The sequence below is a fragment of the Phyllobates terribilis genome, unplaced genomic scaffold, assembly GCF_046119375.1.
Source record: "Phyllobates terribilis strain yellow unplaced genomic scaffold, ASM4611937v1 Scaffold_2__4_contigs__length_985480577, whole genome shotgun sequence".
Classification (NCBI taxonomy): domain Eukaryota; kingdom Metazoa; phylum Chordata; class Amphibia; order Anura; family Dendrobatidae; genus Phyllobates; species Phyllobates terribilis.
In genome coordinates this window covers 887,723,957-887,743,225 of record NW_027362762.1, presented here as the reverse complement: position 1 = coordinate 887,743,225, position 19,269 = coordinate 887,723,957, and the positions used below count along the sequence as shown (strand labels likewise).

At 42.1% G+C, this 19,269-nt stretch overlaps 1 protein-coding gene across 3 annotated transcripts in view; it reads left to right on the top strand.

Moving 5' to 3' along the window:
• The window catches only part of LOC141253043 (uncharacterized), a 160,458-nt gene that overhangs the window by 51,058 nt on the left and 90,131 nt on the right, over positions 1-19,269 (top strand). For 2 of the 3 annotated variants that reach the window (XM_073670805.1, XM_073670804.1), the window contains exons 3-6: positions 2,519-2,626; positions 7,384-7,485; positions 8,970-9,086; positions 10,221-10,494. In XM_073670805.1, the coding sequence (XP_073526906.1) occupies positions 2,519-2,626; positions 7,384-7,485; positions 8,970-9,086; positions 10,221-10,494 (601 nt within the window). The remainder of the gene's footprint in view (positions 1-2,518; positions 2,627-7,383; positions 7,486-8,969; positions 9,087-10,220; positions 10,495-19,269) is intronic. The other variant, XM_073670807.1, reaches the window with a different exon arrangement.

The window sequence follows — 19,269 nt, the reverse complement described above, 5'->3', positions numbered from 1 at the left end:
TAATAGGATCCACTGAAAAAAAATGACAGGGTGTCCTGCTGCTGGCACCTCCACTATCAAATGTGGGGGAAACTGGGAGCAATCAAGCAATTCCTCTGCAGTGCCACCACAGGAGAAATAATGAACTACATTTTGGTCATTAAATTATCAATGAGCTATGTATATTATCCACAGACTGACCAAGTCATCCAGACCAAAGATACTCTTCATAAACCACTATTTTCTAAATTATGATGGTCCCGAACGAGGGACTATTCTCTAATAACTCACAAATTATGCTTTAAATGATTTTGCCTGTTTCATACAGTACAGACTACCTCTTGAAGCTCATCAAGAGAATGCCAAGAGTGTAAAAATCAGTCATCAAAGCAAAAGGTGGCTACTTTGAAGAACCTAGAATATAAGACATATTTTCAGTTGTTTCACACTTTTTTGTTAAGTATATAATTCCACATGTGTTAATTCATAGTTTTGATGCCTTCAGTGTGAATGTACAATTTTCATAGGCATGAAAATACAAAAAAATCTTTAAATGAGAAGGTGTGTCCAAACTTTTGGTCTGTACTGTATACAGTGCTGGCCAAAAGTATTGGCACCCCTGCAATTCTGTCAGATAATACTCAGTTTCTTCCTGAAACTGATTGCAATCACAAATTCTTTGGTATTTTTCTCTTCATTTAATTTGCTTGCAAGGAAAAAAACACAAAAGAGAATGAAGCAAAAATCAAATCAGTGATCATTTCACATAAAACTCCAAAAAAGGGCCGGACAAAAGTATTGGCACCCTCAGCCTAATACTTGGTTGCACAACCTTTAGCCAAAATTACTGCGAACAACCATCAATGAGTTTCTTACAATGCTCTGCTGGAATTGTAGACCATTCTTCTTTGGCAAACTGCTCCAGGTCCCTGATATTTGAAGGGTGCCTTCTCCAAACTGCCATTTTGGATCTCTCCACAGGTGTTCTATGGGATTCAGGTCTGGACTCATTGCTGGCCACCTTAGAAGTCTCCAGTGCTTTCTCTCAAACCATTTTATAGTGCTTTTGGAAGTGTGTTTTGGGTCATTGTCCTGCTGGAAGACCCATGACCTCTGAGGCAGACCCAGCTTTCTCACACTGGGCCCTACATTATGCTGCAAAATTTGTTGGTAGTCTTCAGACTTCATAATGCCATGCACACGGTCAAGCAGTTCAGTGCCAGAGGCAGCAAAGCAACCCCAAAACATTAGGGAACCTCCACCATGTTTGACTGTAGGGACCGTGTTCTTTTCTTTGAATGCCTCTTTTTTCATCTTGTACACTCTATGTTGATGCTTTTTCCCAAAAAGCTCTACTTTTGTCTCATCTGACCAGAGAACATTCTTCCAAAACGTTTTAGGCTTTCTCAGGTAAGTTTTGGCAAACTCCAGCCTGGCTTTTTTATGTCTCGAGGAAAGAAGTGGGGTCTTCCTGGGTATCCTACCATACAGTCGCTTTTCATTCAGACGCCGACGGATAGTACGGGTTGACACTGTTGTACCCTCGGACTGCAGGGCACCTTGAACTTGTTTGGATGTTAGTCGAGGTTCTTTATCCACCATCTGCACAATCTTGCGTTGAAATCTCTCGTCAATTTTTCTTTTCCGTCCACATCTAGGGAGGTTAGCCACAGTGCCATGGGCTTTAAACTTCTTGATGACACTGCGCACAGAAGACACAGGAACATTCAGGTCTTTGGAGATGGACTTGTAGCCTTGAGATTGCTCATGATTCCTCACAATTTGGTTTCTCAAGTCCTCAGACAGTTCTTTGGTCTTCTTTCTTTTCTCCATGCTCAATGTGGTACACACAAGGACACAGGACAGAGGTTGAGTCAACTTTAATCCATGTTAACTGGCTGCAAGTGTGATTTACTTATTGCCAACACCTGTTAGGTGCCACAGGTAAGTTACAGGTGCTGTTAATTACACGAATTAGAAAAGCATTACATGATTTTTCAAAGGGTGCCAATACTTTTGTCCACCCCCTTTTTTTAGGTTTGGTGTGGAATTATATCCAATTTTGCTTTAGGACAATTCTTTTTGTGTTTTTTTCATTGAAGATAAATTAAATGAAGAGAATAATACCAAAGAATTTGTGATTGCAATCATTTTCAGGAAGAAACTGAGTATTATCTGACAGAATTGCAGGGGTGCCAATACTTTTGGCCAGCACTGTATATACCATATTTCTGACATTGCTAATAGATTCATTAGGTAAATTCAAAATTCTATAAAAGAGACTTTATGGTTAGTCCATAAAGTAGTAATATACTATTTATTGAGAATTTGTCAACCTCACAAGACGCACTATTTTTAGCCCATAGTAAAGTCTCACTAGACACTAATCTAACTATTATATTACTATTGAGTAGTTATCTCTTCTACTTGACATTATATAGTTTATTTGCTTAAAATGTTTGGTCCAGTTAATCAAAACTGTATAGTTTCACTGTCCCACAGCTTTCATAATCAAGTCCCTTTGTATTTTATATTACAGGTTAAAGAACTGAACAATGAAGCTGAAATTAGACCTGACATCCAAGAAGAAGAAAAAGAAGAGAAATGTAAGGATCCAGCACCGATACATCAGTCATCAACTTCTGAGGTACTTTATGTTATTTCTTATAAATATTCAGCAAATGTATTTGTATTTCCGTAGTTTTATCATGAGATGATATACTGTATAATTCAGACATACTATTTAGATACTTAAAGAAACCCTCCTATGATTATTTTTTTCATTAAATGTGTGCATATGTGGATGTACTGTAGTGTAAATGTAATAATATATTCAGATATCTCAGTTTTTTCCAGTATCCTGGGCAGCTCTTCTCTTCTCAGTGACATCACCGCTCTAGAGGTTCTTTACGTCACAGTGCGCTCTGCGTACTCAGAAGTGACTTTTATAGTGTAAGTCTTTGGAGTGTGTGAACAAGGCTCAGAACGAGGCCCCATAGACTTACATTGCAAAAGAGACTTCCAGCTCACATGTTAGGGGGTGTACCGTGGAAGATGAGATTCCCCAGCACTGTGCGGCATTTAAGACTGGAGACTGCCACCTACTGTTGAAACAGAACCCTGTAGAACTAAAGGATGAGAGAAAGACAGGTCTAAAAAGAGCACCGGGTCAGGTGACATCGGTGGCTCAGATACCCAATAGAAAAGGCCGGAGTGACAAGGCAGGAAGGGATTCGGAACCAAGAAGTGGAACCAGCAGGATGTCTGTTGAGAGGGACACCGCGGCCGAGTTACCACTATGTGCTTGTAGACCTAGACCTGCTGGGCATTGTTATCCAGTGAGCAGGGTACAGACTTCGCCAGTCAAGCCTCGTGAACCAGACTACGCCAGTCAAGACCTGAAGACTGGCCCGTCAGCAGTCAAAACCCGTGAACTAGACTGCGGCGTTCAAGACTCGAGACCCAGCCCTCATCCGTCCGGGCCTGATAGATGACCGTCACAGGTCATGCACCAAAGACTGGGGGTGGACCCCAATCCAGAACTGGACGTTCGTTGCGGTGATCTGGAGGCGCGAGTGAAACGGGCCATTACTTCCAACGCTGATGTACGGTACAGGGTTTGGTCTGTGGTTGTGCAGCAGGCAGGATGGGGGCCAGCCAGTGTGAGGAAGGCCCATAGACAGGGCCGGCGTCACCACCAGGCGCACCCGGGCAAGTGCCGGGGCCCTGGACTAACAGAGGTTCCCACTGGTAGTCTGGGACAACGCTGCTTGCTCTGTGAGTGTCTAAAATGGAGTTGCTGCCGGGAGGTGATGATGCGATTGGAAGGGGCGGCGGCTCCTCCAGTTCAGTGCCCACCGATAACAGGAAGCAACGTGGTGCTGCTGAGGCTGCTGTATATGAGGTGATGCTTCACTACAGATCCTGGGATGGCTGAGGAGCTGCATAAGTGGTCAGTGTGGAGACAGCAATTATGTATTTAGTTTTTATGTATAGGACAAAGTGTAAATGGTCTGATACTGTGTTTTGGGGCATACAAATGTGGATCAGGTTATTACATGAGGGTTGCATGTAGTGGGTCTTGCACACAGAATGTGCACAGTTCTGCAGGTTGTGAGGGCTTACATAACTAAAGGTGTAATGTTGAGGGTCTTGCACATAGAAGGTAGTGATACATACATGTGCTGGATGTTGTGGGGCCTTTCACAGGGAAGGGATTGTCCACTGCTAAGACAACCCCTGATCATACCCCACGCTTGGCCCAGATAAAATAAAAAAGCCTATACTCAGCTCTGATGCCGTTACAGTGGTGTCGGTACAAGCGGGCTCTGGGCTCCAGTGCGGTTGTTGTGACACATGACCCTGGCACCCAGTCAGCACTGGCGTCACTGTCCCCAACTTTGTACAAACTGAACATGAAGAGGAAGTCTGAGATCAGCTACAGCCCTGACTTCCTGTTGATGTTCGATTTGTACGAAGGTGGGGACAGTGACTCCAGCGCTGACTGGGTGCCAGGGTCATGTGTCGCACGGGTGCCAGGGTTTGTCCTAGTAGCGGATAACCCCTTTAATGTAGTATGTTGTGGGTCTTGCACAGGGAAGGGGGGGAAGATGATGTACATAAAATGTGCTGATGCTTCATGCACAGGGCTTCCTGCATGTTGTGGGGCTTGCACAGTGAAAGGGGTGATGCATGTGTGGAACCCCAGGGGTCTGGTTACCACAGTAATAGCAATATTACGTCTGAGAGCAGGTGGGAGGTCTCCTGGTCAGGTACCCTAAGCATGCCACACCTCCTGCCCAGTCCTGGGAGGGGAAGGACTTCCCCTATATAAACTGGGGCTGAGGCAGGGTTAGTGAGAAGAAGAGGAGTCCCAGACAGAGACACAGTCTGGTCTGGAGTGGAGCAGATACAGGGAGAGCAAGATCAGGAGCTCTGTGGGAGCAGTGATAGAGGGAGTCAGGGACTGGAAGCTGTAGAGCTCATCCTGACTGAAGAGATCTCACCGGACACGGAGTCCGAGGCTGTGGGGACTGATCCATACCCAGCAGCAGAAACCGACCGGCAGGGGATTTCAGGTCCTCTGGCCAAGAAACCCGAAGGCACGGTCACACGCAAGGGACCAGCAGCGCCGGCGTGGAGCGGAGGCTACCAGAAGGCCCCGAGTCACCGGCCATACGGGTGAGCACCACACGGTACACTCAGGGACGTGGGCTACTTCTACCCGCTTCTAGCAAGGTAGCCAGGAAGAGTACAATTAGTTGGGGAGGCCTACAACTCCGCCTGGCCAGGGGAGATCCTATCTGCTCACGGACTGACCAGGCCCCGATCGCTAGCCAGTACTCCCGGGAGGGTCTACCTTTGCCACCAGTAAAGACCCTGAACTACACCGCACCGTCTCTGAGTGGTTCCTGGTGCCTGCGTGCAATTCTGCTATCCCCATCATCCACATCCGCTGCCCTGAGGCCATACCCCTCCCGTTGGGGGTTATACTATCCACGCTGCACAACCGTACCACCGGCCTCAGCGGTCTGCCCTGCAGTGGCGGTTTCATAACCGCATTCAACGGGTGGCGTAGTCGAACTCTATAACATCTTATGCCAAGCACCGCCACTTAGTTTGACACCCTGGGCACGGACCGGGTCACCGCCACGAGGACTACTACCCCTATCAGATCCGGCTCCGGGTATTCCCCGCATGCGCAACGCTACACAACATGGCCCAGGGGGCGCGTCACATGCATGGCACTGCATATTGTGGGGAATTGCATAGGGAAGTGATGTTGCATGTTGGGGACTTGCATATATAAGTGGGTGATGTTGAGGGTCTAGCAGAGGGAAGGGAGTGATGCATGTATGGCACTGCATATTGTGCGGAATTGCTTAGGGAAGTGATGTTGCATGTTGGGGACTTGCATATGTAAGTGGGTGATGTTGAGGGTCTAGCACAGGGAAGGGGGTGATGCATGCATGTGCTGCATGTTGTGGGGGCTTTTACAGGGAATGAGTTATGTGCACACCATCCGTACTGTCAACGCTTTGAACACAGTATACTTTATACTGCGTCCAAAGCACTGCATGCAGGTGAATCCGCATGTGTTCATTGAACCATGTGGATTCACCCCATCCTATACATTGCACTGATCTAATTTCTCTTGCGGAGACTAGCGACTCCGCAAGAGAAATTGATGGAAAGACGTGACACATGTCCGTGTCCGTGGGTGATCCGCAGGTGCCTGCAGATGCATAGTGGGCATGGGATTTCTTCAAATTCCATCCACTTTGCTTGTAATGTCGAATGCTGTGGTTTGCACGCAGTGCAAGTGTGCTGCATCCAATCAGCAGCGTTTACTGACCGTGTGCACATACCCTTTATGTTGCATGTTGGCGCCTTGCATATGTAAGGGGGTGATGTTGCATTTCATTCCTCTTGCATGTGGAATTTTACTGATGCTGCATGTTGGGGGGCTTACACACTTAAGGGGTGCATCTGGAATCATAATATTTGTTAAAGGGGCCCATTGAGACTCTTTCGCTCGGGGCCCACAAAAACCTGAGGCCGGCCCTGCCCATAGAGCATTACTTTACTTTGTTAGAAGGACTTGCAGCCTAACGAGAAATATCGGTGTCCCTCGTTAGCTCCTGAATTTAAGTGAACTGTGTTGGAGAACCATTTTAGTGGCTTTCTTAGTGTAGTTAACATCGCACCTACATAGAAGTAGTTAGATAGCGCAGAGGATTCCTGCTGCAAGTCTTATGTTTTTATTGTCATCTATGCCAATATTGTATACTATTAATATCCTGTAATTGAATTATTTGCTTCCTACAAAACTACCCTCTCCATATATCTGTGTTAACAAGATAAATTGTTAAGTTGGTGACTTCCACTTTGTTCTTGTCTGCGTGTTGCATCCCAGCAACCTGTGCTCAGTGTGAGCATGCACCTATGCGTTCCATGCACACCAACTTATATTCCAGTTCATTTCTTTAAGTTTTTTCTTAGCTGATGTGTCATTTCTATATTTTTTTGTCATTTTGGTTCTGTTTTCCTCTGATATGGTTTCCCTAATGCATCTTACATTTCTCATTATTCCTTTGGCTTTGTAGAGGAGATTGAGTCTCATCACACTGCACTTGCTCCTATATAATGGCAGCCAGTAACAGATGAGTGACATAAAACTGCTGTCCCATGGTTTTCTATGTTTTATAATCTGTGTATTTATGATACATCATCAGAATGCCTCCACTGCTGGTGATAAGTTTCTCCTTGGCAGCTCTTAGGTGTGTGAAATACATTATGAAACTGTTGAAAGAAAGATTTCAAAATAATAGATTGCATTAAAAAGATTAAAAAAATCTATCAGTGTGCAACACCTAACCTGTGAAAATGTCTTCTTTCCTCTAGAGAGAAACAAAAACTATTAAACACCAAGCAGAGCTACATGATCAATATCAGGACTTGAAAACTTGTATGATAAAAAAACTGAATAAACAGCAGCAACTAAAAGTATGACCAACTCACAGATATCTAAAATTTTGGGGCACATTAGCATCCAATGTGGACAGTGTAGTTTTGTAAATAAGCATTCCATTTTTAACGGAACGTATCACCAATATTTGTTCATTTCAAAATCCAGACATGAAAAAATGTTTTTTCTTACAATGTTTTGTAGATTTTTGGATTTTATTACTTGTAAATGATTATGGGGTGGCCATGTTACTTGAGCTGCTGCTGTGAGCTGTTAATGGTAGATATAGAAATCTCGCATTACAGATGAACCACTGTGGAAAATCTAAAATTCAAAATGAGCCAAGACAGCAGGAAGTTGAACCATATTGGTTGTTACCTCTGAATAAGTTTCTCACAAAATGATTGTCAACAAATACAATCATTAATAATAGGCCAAAATGTCCTTCAGCTTCTGGGACTGTGATTCAAAAGTGAAAAACAAAATGGCTGCACTTCCGCTCTGCCAAAATTGAATACAAAAGAACAACATTTTTCAATTGTATAAAAAATAATTACCGACTTTGGCTACTTTTTTATATTTTGCTTCAGTCGTGTATTTCTAATTTTAATTTTGGTTAAAAAATATAAATTCAAGCTAGTTGTATTGACTGTACTGTTTTCTCTTGTGGAGACTAGACAAAACTGGTATAGAGTAGTGGATACTACCAACTGTTATAGCATGGTGGATACTACCAACTGTTATAGTATGGTGGAGACTACCTACTGATGTATTGTAGTGGAGACTACAAACTGGTATAGCATATTGTATGGAGACTATCTACTGATGTAGTGTAGTGCAGACTGCACCAACTAGTGTAGTGTACTGGAGATTACCAACTGTAGTTGTAAAGTGGAGACTATCTACTGATGTAGTGTAGTGGAGACTGCACCAACAGGTGTACTGTAGGTTAATAGCGTTATTTTACATATGACAGATTCCCTTTAAAGTTTTATGTAATTAATTTCTTATAAAATAATTTAACATTGACCAATAATACATATATACATTAGTATAGATAAATTTTTATGTATTTGTAGTTAATACTGATGCCAAAAACACTGTTTACTTGTAACATCTATATATACCATATTCCTGACATTGCTAATAGAAATAGATTCATTAGGTAAATCCAAAATTCTATCAAAGAGACTCTATGGTTAAAGTAGTAATATACTATTTATTGAGAATTTGGCGACCTCCCAAGATGCACTATTTTTATCCCATAGTAAAGTCTCACTAGACACTAATCTAACTATTATATTACTATTGAATAGTAACTTTATATAGTAGTTTTAATTGCTTAAGATGTTTGGTCCAGTTAATCAAAACTGTATGAGAGGAACATTGTCTTTCTTATAGCAACCAGTCAGAGCTTTCATTTTTCTAGAACAGTCTAATAAATTATAGCTGTTCTCTGACAAAGACAGTTTTATTGTCCGACAGCTTTCATAATCAAGTCCCATTGTGTTTTATATTACAGGTTAAAGAACTCAACAATGAAGCTGAAATTACACCTGACATCCTAGAAGAAGAAAAAGATTTTGAACAAGAGAAATGTAAGGATCCAGCACCGGCACATCAGTCGTCAACTTCTGAGGTACTTTATGTTTTTTTCTTATAAATATTCAGCAGATGTATTTGTATTTCCATAGTGTTACCAAGTGATGATATAATGTATAACTCAGACATACTATTTAAATATTTAACCCCTTAGTGACCGGACCAATTTTTTTAAAATTTGACCAGTATCACTTTATGCAGTAATAACTCTGGAATGCTTTAACATATCCCAGCGTTGAGATTGTTTTTTCGTGACACATTATACTTTATAGTAATGATAAATTTATTTTGATATGTTTTGCATTTATTTATAAAAAATATCAGAAATTTGACCAAAAAGTAAAAAAAAATGCAATTTTCAAACTTTAAAAGATTATCCCTTTTATCCAGGTAGTCATATCACACAAAATGGTTAAAAAACAACATGCTTCATGTCTGCCTTACATCAGCGCCATTTGTAAAATGTTGTTTTATTTTGTTAGCATGTTTAAAAGGTTTAAAAATGTAGCAGAAATTTTTTATTATTTTAAGGAAATTTACAAGACTTATTTTTATAGGGACCTGTTCAGTTTTTAAGTGACTTTGGGAGTTTCATATATTGGAAACCACCTAAAAATGGGGCCATTTTAAAAATCACACCCCTCAACATATTCAAAATTGCTTTCAGGTAGTTTATTAACCCTTTAGGTACTTTTCAGGAATTAATGCAAAGTGGCATGACTGGAATGAAAAAGTTTATTTTTACCACCTAAATTTTGATAACTTCTGAGCAGATCAATATAGCTGGTAGACTCTAAGGCCGTTATTTGGCCATGAATTGTCATGGCAAACACTAGTTCCCTGGATCAATGTCCCGTCACAGAATCTAGTATTCATAACCTGTAATATTATATTTTTCTAGAAAAGCATCCAGCCCCTCCTTATACTTTTGTAGTGAATCAACCATTACATTTTCATGTGTCAGAGAGTTCCAAAGTCTTACTGCTCTTTCAGTAAAGAGTCTGCATCTGTGCATCTTTCTTGTGTTTTAGAAAAAATAGAAAAAAAATGAATGGAAGCAGCACTCCAATGAAAGTGAGTGAATAAAGTGAACTTTATTCACACAGATACATGCAATGTTTCAGCTTCTAATTTGAAGCCTTTCTCAAGCTCTTTCTTTCTTGTATTTTAGATTTCTGTGGATTTGTTTATGAAGTTTATGACTGAACATCAAAAGCAACATAAAGAGTACCAAAACATAGTATTAACCATCGTTCTAGAACAAATGAAACACCAAAACATAGTATTAACCACCGTTCTAGAACAAATGAAACATCAACAGCAACAAAACAGATTTCATGAACAAGTTCTCCAGCAACAACAAGACTATCAGTCTAGGCTGATGGGAGATTACATGAAGCATTCAGAGAAGCAGACCACACTTCTCTGTCAGGCACTGAGTAACTGTAAGTCATTTTTGTGCCTTACTGAAACTATATTGATTTTATTATTTAATGGTGTTGTTGCGAACTAACATATTGAAGTCCTATCCTATGGAAAGGTCAACAATATAAGCCCAGTGGAGGTCTAACACCTGACACCCCTACCAATAAGCTGTTATCTGGTTCCGTACATTGTTTAATGGTCTGATACTGTTCCTCATCTCTGATTCACTTGAACCCTTTAAAGGCTATGTGCCCACGATGCAGAAATGCTCCGGATTTTTCCTGAGCGTTTCTGCATCTCCCAGGCAGAAAAAACGCATGCGGATTGTACATGCGGATTGTACATGCATTTTCCTGCCAGGGACATGCGGATGTGAAGCGTTCTTCACATGCATTTCTGCATGCGGGTTGACAAGCGCTTTCCAAGTGATTTTAGCATCACTTGGAAAGTGCTTGACAACTTGGTCACACTATATAAATCCATGCAACCGGCATGGATTTATATAGTGTGACCGAAAGAATGGTAAAAAATAAAAAATATTATACTTACCTAATGATGGCCCCTGGTGTCCTTGTCTCGGCTTGCCGGCAGCTTGGGATAGATTTTTAAGGACCTGCCGACGTGAGCAGTCGCGTGACCTGTCACATGACTAAATGACGTCACTGCAGGTCCTTTTAGTCTACTGCGAGCTGCCGGCAAGCCAAGACGCATCGCTAAGGACACCGGGGGCCATCAGAAGGTAAGTATAATGTATATTTTTTTATTTTATTCTTTTTTTTTTACAGGTTCTATGGTATCCAAGTCCGGAGCAGAGTCTCCTCTTCTCCAAACCCGGGTACCATCCGCACATTAAAACGCATGGAATCAAGCATGTGAAGATGCAGTGATGCGTATTCCATGCAGTCCAATGCAAGTCAATGGCGGCTAAAATGCTGCTCTTCAGCAAAATAATTGGTAGTGCTGCGTTTTTTTCCGCAATGATAATCCGCAGCGGAAATGTCCGCAGCATGTGCACAGCACATGCGGATTATCATTGGGGCATATGGCAGACCTTCTACCAAGCGTTTTTTAAGCGTTTCTGCAGCGGAATTGCCACTGCGGAAATGCTTAAAAAACGCATAGTGGGCACGCAGCCTAATATCAATAGGCTTCTAACAATATTGTTTGTAAAATGTGAAGTCTCTACATTTTAGTTTAAGGTTATGTTTACAGAATTATTTTCAACTAGCATCCTATCAGTGGCAACACCATACAGGGCACGATGGCTCAGTGGTTAGCACTGCAGCCTTGCAGCGCTGAGGTCTTGGGTTTAAATCCCACGATGGACAAAATCTGCAAGGAGTTTGTATGTTCTCCCCATGTTTGTGTGGGTTTCCTCCGGGTTCTCCAGTTTCTTCCCACACTCCAAAGACATACTGATAGGGAATTTAGATTGTGAGCCCCGATGGGGACAGTGATGAAAATGTATGTAAAGCGCTGCAAAATATGTTAGCGCTATTTAAAAATAAAGATTATTATTATTCGGTGCTGCTAAGCAAAAGTTCCCTGAGACCACTGCAGTCACCAGCACTATTATCCTCAGTTTCCTGCGTCCACTATTTGTCATCACTAGTGATGAACGAGCGTGTTCTGTTAACCCTTTCGGTGAGCATGCTTGGATGCTTGGATGCTTGGCGAGTATCTTCAGCATGCTCGTGTATTATATTTGAGTGACTCAAACATAACACCCGATCACGCTGAAGATACTCGGAAAACACCCGAGCATGCTTGTAAATCTCGAGTAACGAGCATTCTTGCTCATCACTAGTCATCACCTTCAGTGACATAGCCCAACGTGACATTGAGCAGCATTCCAGAATTAATTTGACATTATAGGCCTCCTTCAGACTCCACACCTTTACAAAAACTATAAAGTAGGCTTAAAGGTAGCAGGAAACTAAGAAAGTTGTACTGTACTTTAGAGATGGTGAAATCTTTTGAAATTCTAATTAACCAGCTTTTTCTAAATTTGCCAAAAAATTAGATTTGCAGCGAATCAGTTCACCGCGAATAGTCTGAGGTCTCCTAGGACTGCACTGAACTCATTTTGAGCTCTCTAAAAAAAACACAGCTATATAAATATCAAAGTGGCCTAAACGTGTATGGCTATAGAGTAACCAGATAGTAACCGGTGTTAAGCAACAGCCCATTTAACAACACACTACACTAACGGTTAATGGACTTTTTAATTCTTTTTTTTTTTCAAATGAACAAATATTTTTTAAAAATTATCTTTTTTGGTGGCAGATGCCTGCCTTGTTGATGTTTGTGTACACAAAATAATCTATGGCTTTTTGATAAGCGGTGGTCCAAAATTGATCCATGTTTGGGAAGTAGCAAAAGGTTTGTTCTTTTTCTAAATGAAGAAGGTACAGTTTTTTAACCTTCCAAAAATTATACCTATACTGGGATAAGAAACAAGTTTGCTTTTAGGAAAAAGAAGGAGCAATTGCTTCTTACCCAGCCATCCAAAAATTATCCTTTATTTTCAAATCAAGAACAAGTTTGTTGTTTTGAAAATGAAGAAATCTTCTTAAGAAATATTGCAAAAATTATCCATTTTCTATGAACAGTTTCCAAGTTATTTAACTTGAACAGGGTAGGATTCACACCAGTAGTACAGTATAGCTATAAAACACAATGGACAAGCAGGAGATGTGTGTGGTCATCTGTCGGCACTGGCAGTGGATGTGGCAACAGCAGTAGCTGCACTGTGTAGAATATGATGGGCAGGCAAGGAGATGTCTTTCAACATGAGGACATAAGGGCAGCACTGGTAGTCCCAACAGAAGCAGTACAATATAGCTATAAAACATAGTGGATAGGCAAGGATATGTAATTGGCACGGCTGCCTATCAGCAGCAGCAGCAGTGGCATTGGCAGCAGTAAAATACACACAGTATATAATAGGATGGGGCAGGCAAGGAGACATCCGGATGTGTGTAACCATCCCTAACAGCCTCGGCAGCAGTAGCACAGTATACAAATACATGATAAACAGGCAGGAGATTAAAGGATTTCCATGCTTCCGGAGGACAATAGGGTCCGCTTTGGTGTGACAAATCAATCTGCCATGCTGAATACCCTCTCTGATAGTACACTAGAGGCTGGACAAGACAGTACTCCAACGGCAAAATGGGACAGTCCATGGGTCAGGGAATCTAGTGGCGTAAAGACACAGTCCAGATATGATGGAACTTTTCCGCACAGGTTCTGCATCTCGCTTTCCTAAAGTGCATCAGGTTAGTGCAGCGACAGGTAAAATATCTGATTCATCATGTCATATTTACTGTAATCACAGCTGCTACCTTAGCTTCTTGTTCTAAACCTAGCGCTGACACAGGTGGGGGAGTGTTGGCTCTGTGGGAAGCAAAGACGACTCTCTTGTTGAGACGTGCCATGACCAGATGTCTGTCCGGTGAAAGCTAAGCAGGGAACACAACTTATCCACGTAATGCACCAATTTTGACTTCCTTTCTGAAGTCTGAAAAAAAATGTCTCCAATTTGCTTTTACAGCAAGAATGTAAAAGCGAAGTCTAAAAGCAAGGCTATCCAATAGTCCTCGTTTTGCTTGATGCTAATGATGTGGCGGTCATCCCCCAAAAAATAGAGCATATTGCTTGCCTTGCTCTTCAACACCACAGACAGCCCCATGTGTTCACTTCCACAATAACCCTCCCCCCCACACATCCACCTCTTGCTGCTCTTCCTCCCCTTCCTCCACATCTTGCTGCATGTAACATAGTAACATACTGTAGGTTGAATAAAGACCTAGGTGTTATGATCTGCAACATGTATTAAGGAAAGAAGGGGGAAAGCTGTCCCTACAGTAAGACTCAGCTGAATCCCTACGATGTAGCGGGCTGACTGTTCCTTGCGAACAGACCTGCTTTAGTCCTCGGCTAGTCTGAACAAAGACATAAAGCATATAGGGTAGGGGTCCCTAAAATAACTAAGGACTGGAACAAAAATGGGAAACCTCCTAAACAGAGAAGTTGTTGCAGAACACAAAAAGTTAAACTGACAAAAAGGTACTAGAGGTCCCAGAAGGACCAAGCGAACTGACAGAGAAAGGCACCAAAGTACCTGGCTAGCAAAGCAGTCAAACAACACTGAAGTCCAGCACAGCCAAAAGGGCGGAGCTGGAATATAAAGGCAGGTGGTCAGGTGACCGCAAAACACAAGATGGAAAAAACAAACCAGAGGGTTCTAACAGTACCCCCTCTTTTATGAGGATCCTCCGGATCCTCCAGGCCCCAGCTTATCCGGAAACCTCTTGTGGAAAGCTCTAACAAGCCTAGGAGCAGAGATATCATCCGCACTTACCCAGGAGTTATCTTCGGGACCGAAACCCCTCCAGGAGACAAGATACTGTAATCTCCCTAGATGCCATCTAGAATTCAAGATATCAGAAATTTCATATTCGCCGTCTTCCACCACAGGAGCAACTGTGACAGTGGCATCCCTATCTGATACATCAGCTTTTTTCAACAAGGAAACATGAAACACAGGATTAATCTTCCAGGAAGTAGGGACATCCAACCTAACCGTCGACGGGTTAACAACCTGAAGCACTTTAAATGGACCCACAAACTGAGGACCCAGTATTTTGGAGGGAATCCTCAACCACAGGTTCTTTGAGGACAACCAAACCATGTCACCCACAGTAAGCAAAACCTCCTTACGTTTCCTGTCAAAATACTTCTTGGACTTCTTTTTAGCCTCTTGAAGGTTGCAACGTACATTAGTCCAAACTCTCTCCAAATCACCAGAAAAATTCTCCTCCTCCGGCACCGCCGACCCCAATTTGGAGAACAAACCAAAAGACAGATGTCTCCCAGTACAACAAAAAAAAGGAGTACACCCAGAAGAAGAGGATGTATGATTGTTAAGAGTAAATTCTGCAAGAGGCAGAAACTCAGACCACACCTCTTGATTGTCCGCCACAAAACAACGCAAAAACTGTTCAACATCCTGGCTGTTTCTTTTAGTCTGTCCATTAGACTCAGGATGATACCCAGACGAAAATGACAAATGGACTCCCAACCTGTCACAAAAAGCACGCCAAAAGCGAGCCACAAGCTGAGGTCCTCTATCAGAAACAATATCCGTGGGAACGCCATGAAACTTGACAATTTCCTTAGCAAACGCCTTAGCGAGTGTCTTGGCACAGGGCAACTTAATGAATGGAACCAAATGGCATATCTTACTAAAACAGTCCACGACCACCCAGATGACAGTAAAACCCTCGGACACAGGAAGTTCAGTAATAAAATCCATTGTGAGATGCGTCCAAGGCGCACTAGGAACCTCCAGAGGGGAAAGCAACCCCGCAGCAGGAGTATGTGAAGCCTTTGACGTAGCACACACCGTACATTGATGCACCCACTTGATGACTTCTTTCTGCCATCCAGGCCACCAAAAACTGTGACTGATAAGTCTCTTAGTCTCCGAAATTCCTGGATGACTTGCCAACCGAGACTCATGACACTCCACAAACAAATCTCTCCTAAAGGTTCGAGGCACGAACAACCTCCCATGGGGAGCTCATCTTGAGCTTTCAGAATCCCATTCTCCAAAACGGAGTCCAATGCCGCCACCACAACTCCTTTATGTAAAATGCTCTCCTACTATATAGGTAACAGAAAAATAAAACCGAGAAAATAAAAGTGCCCACCTAGCTTGATGGGCATTCAAGCGCTTGGCAGCATCCAGATAGACCAAATTCTTATGATCTGTGAAAACCTGAATAGGAAATCTAGCGCCTTCCAAAAAATGACGCCAATGTTCAAACACGAGTTTAATAGCCAGCAACTCCTGATTTCCAACATCATAATTCGGTTCGGTTTCCAAAAATTTTTTCGAAAAGAAGGCACAAGGATGTACTCCATCCCTGTTCTCCTGAGACAAAACTGCTCCGACCTCCACCGATGAAGCATAGACCTTTGACCAAAAAAGGCTTGGTCTCATCAGGCTGCATAAGGATAGGGGCAGAACTGAACCTCTCTTTGAGATACTTAAACGCTTCAATGGCCTCAGTAGTCCACTGGACAGTATTCGCACCTTTCCTTGTGAGATCGGTTAGAGGCTTAACAATTACAGAAAAATTCTTAATGAATTTCCTGTAATAATTGGCAAAACCCAAAAATCTCTGTATAGATTTCAAACCAATAGGCCTAGGCCATTCCTGCACAGCCTGAACCTTCACCGGGTCCATGTCAAAGCCCTCGCTGGAGACAATGTAGCCCGAAAAACTAATTTTCTGCACAGCAAACTCACAGTTCTCCAGCTTAGCAAAGAGTGAATTATCACTCAATAACTGCTAAACTTCACGTACACTCTGCCAATGGGACTCTGGATCTGGTGAATAAATCAAAATGTCATCCAAATACACAACCACATTCTTACCAATCAAAGGTCTCAGGATGTCATTAATAAGGCTCTGAAGAATGCAGGTGCATTGGTAAGACCAAAAGGCATCACCAGATTCTCAAAATGACCTACCAGAGTTTTAAAAGCAGTTTTACATTCATCACCCTCCTTCACTCGTAACAAATTGTATGCCCCCCAGAGATCAATTTTAGAGAACCACTTGGCCCCCACTAACTGGTTAAATAAGTCAGGAATTAACGGCAATGGGTAGGAATTACTTACGATAATCTTATTAATTTCACGAAAATCCAGACATGGACGTAAACCCCCGTCCTTTGTTTTAACAAAGAAAAATCCAACTGCCACAGACGACTTAGAAGGTCTAATGTGACCAGCAGCCAAGCTCATCTGTATGTACTCCTCCAAGGCCTTTCTTTCAGGGATTGCCAGATTAAACAAGCGACTCTTGGGAAGAGTAGCTCCCGGAACAAACTCAATGGCACAATCATAATCCCTATGAGAAGGTAAAACTTGCGACTCCTCCTCCTCCGAAAAAACCCTCCTAAAATTTTGAACAGGTACCGGTAATTCCCCTTTTTCCACAGCCGCAATGCGACCATTACAACATTTATCATTGCACTTCGGACTCCAAGACTTAATCACATTGGTAGACCAGTCCAGTAAAGGATTGTGCAGTTTTAACCAAGGCAAACCTAGAACGACTGGAGAGGGTAAATTATCTAATACAACCAAGTCCAAAATTTCTTGGTGACTCCATTGATAGTGAGGGGAAATGCAGCAACCTTGTGAGTAATACATTTCAAGGGAGTGTTATCAATTGCAATCACAGAAATAGTTGATGACAAAGGTTTGGATTTCAATTTAAGTTTTTCTAAAAACCCTTTATCAATCACATTAAGTGTTGAACCACAATCCACAAATACCTGAAAAGCAATCAAATCTTCCTGCAAAGTATTACTTCCAGAAATAAATACTCCAGTAGAGCGTAAACAAGCAATACGGGCGTACCTGGCCTCTTTTTTTTTTCTTTACTTAAACGAAGCTCACAATACTTAATCAAATGGTCAGCTTTACCACAATAAAGACACAATCCCTCGGCAAACCTCCGGTCTCTTTCCTGAGAGCAGAGTGACATCGCCCCAACCTCCATCGGTTCTCCCCCGTCTGAGCAGATTTTCTGGGGACTAGGACCTGGCATTACAGGAGTCTTTACCTCATTCAGCCTGGACCTCAGCCTCCTATCCACATGAACAGCTAATTGCATGGCATCCTGCAGAGTCTCAGGTGCGGGGAATGCAATTAGCAAATCCTTAACCCTTTCACTCAGACCAGCAAGAAATAGACATTTCAGAGCAGGATCATTCCATTTAACTTCTGAAGCCAATCTTCTAAAGTGTGTGCAATAATTTTCAACATCACCTGACCCCTGATTCAAACGCCTGAGTTCTGCCTCAGCAGATGAGATTTGATCAGGATCGTCATATAATAGCCCCATAGCAGAAAAAAATTATTCTACCGACCTTAACCTTCGTCCGGCTGAGTAGGTACAATTGTAACTATTCCGTTTTAAAATTGCAATAACTTTTTTTCGAAAAGCCGTAGAGGGCTGAAATTTCGTGACATCTCTGCAGTTTTGGTCCAAAATATATTGGCCAAATTTCAACAATATATCTCCATTCCCTTCTGAGATAAGGGGTCGAGATATTTTTGCATCCATAACAAGCTGCATAGGTACAAATGTACCCTCATATTTTGAATGAAGATAATGCAAGGAAAAAAGAATAATATTTTTTTTAATGATAATGCTATTTTATTATTATAAACAAGTAAAAAAACTGTTCATTTACATTATAAAAGAAAATGTAAGAAACTTTTTTTATTGATTTTCTTCGCAAGTAATGCATGTTGTCTTTGCTACCGAGTGTTCATTGCAAATGGGTTTCACACAAACCACACAAGACTTTCTAGTCTTACGTTGTTTTCGCCTCAGGTCTCGGCAGACATGGCAACTACCAACAACAGGGGAGGGTCCACGACTACCATGAGGTATTTGAGGGCCAGCTGCTGCTTGCGATGCTACCAGAATGCATTGTCCAAGCACCATTTCTACTGCACCTCGAAGAAAATGGTTTCTCATCATCATTCGGTTTGTACTACGATCTTCAATTGCAGGCATACACAGCTGATTTGTGAGATCTTTCAGGAACTTTCTTCGTTGATCCTTTGTCCTGAAGCTTGGATTGTGTTCTCTGTAGATGAGGTAGGATGCTAACCCAGTGATGTCAATCATATTGTAGAAAATTGCCAGAGGCCAACGTAATGTTCGTCGTTTCACAGTGTTTCTCTCCCAACATTTTATCCA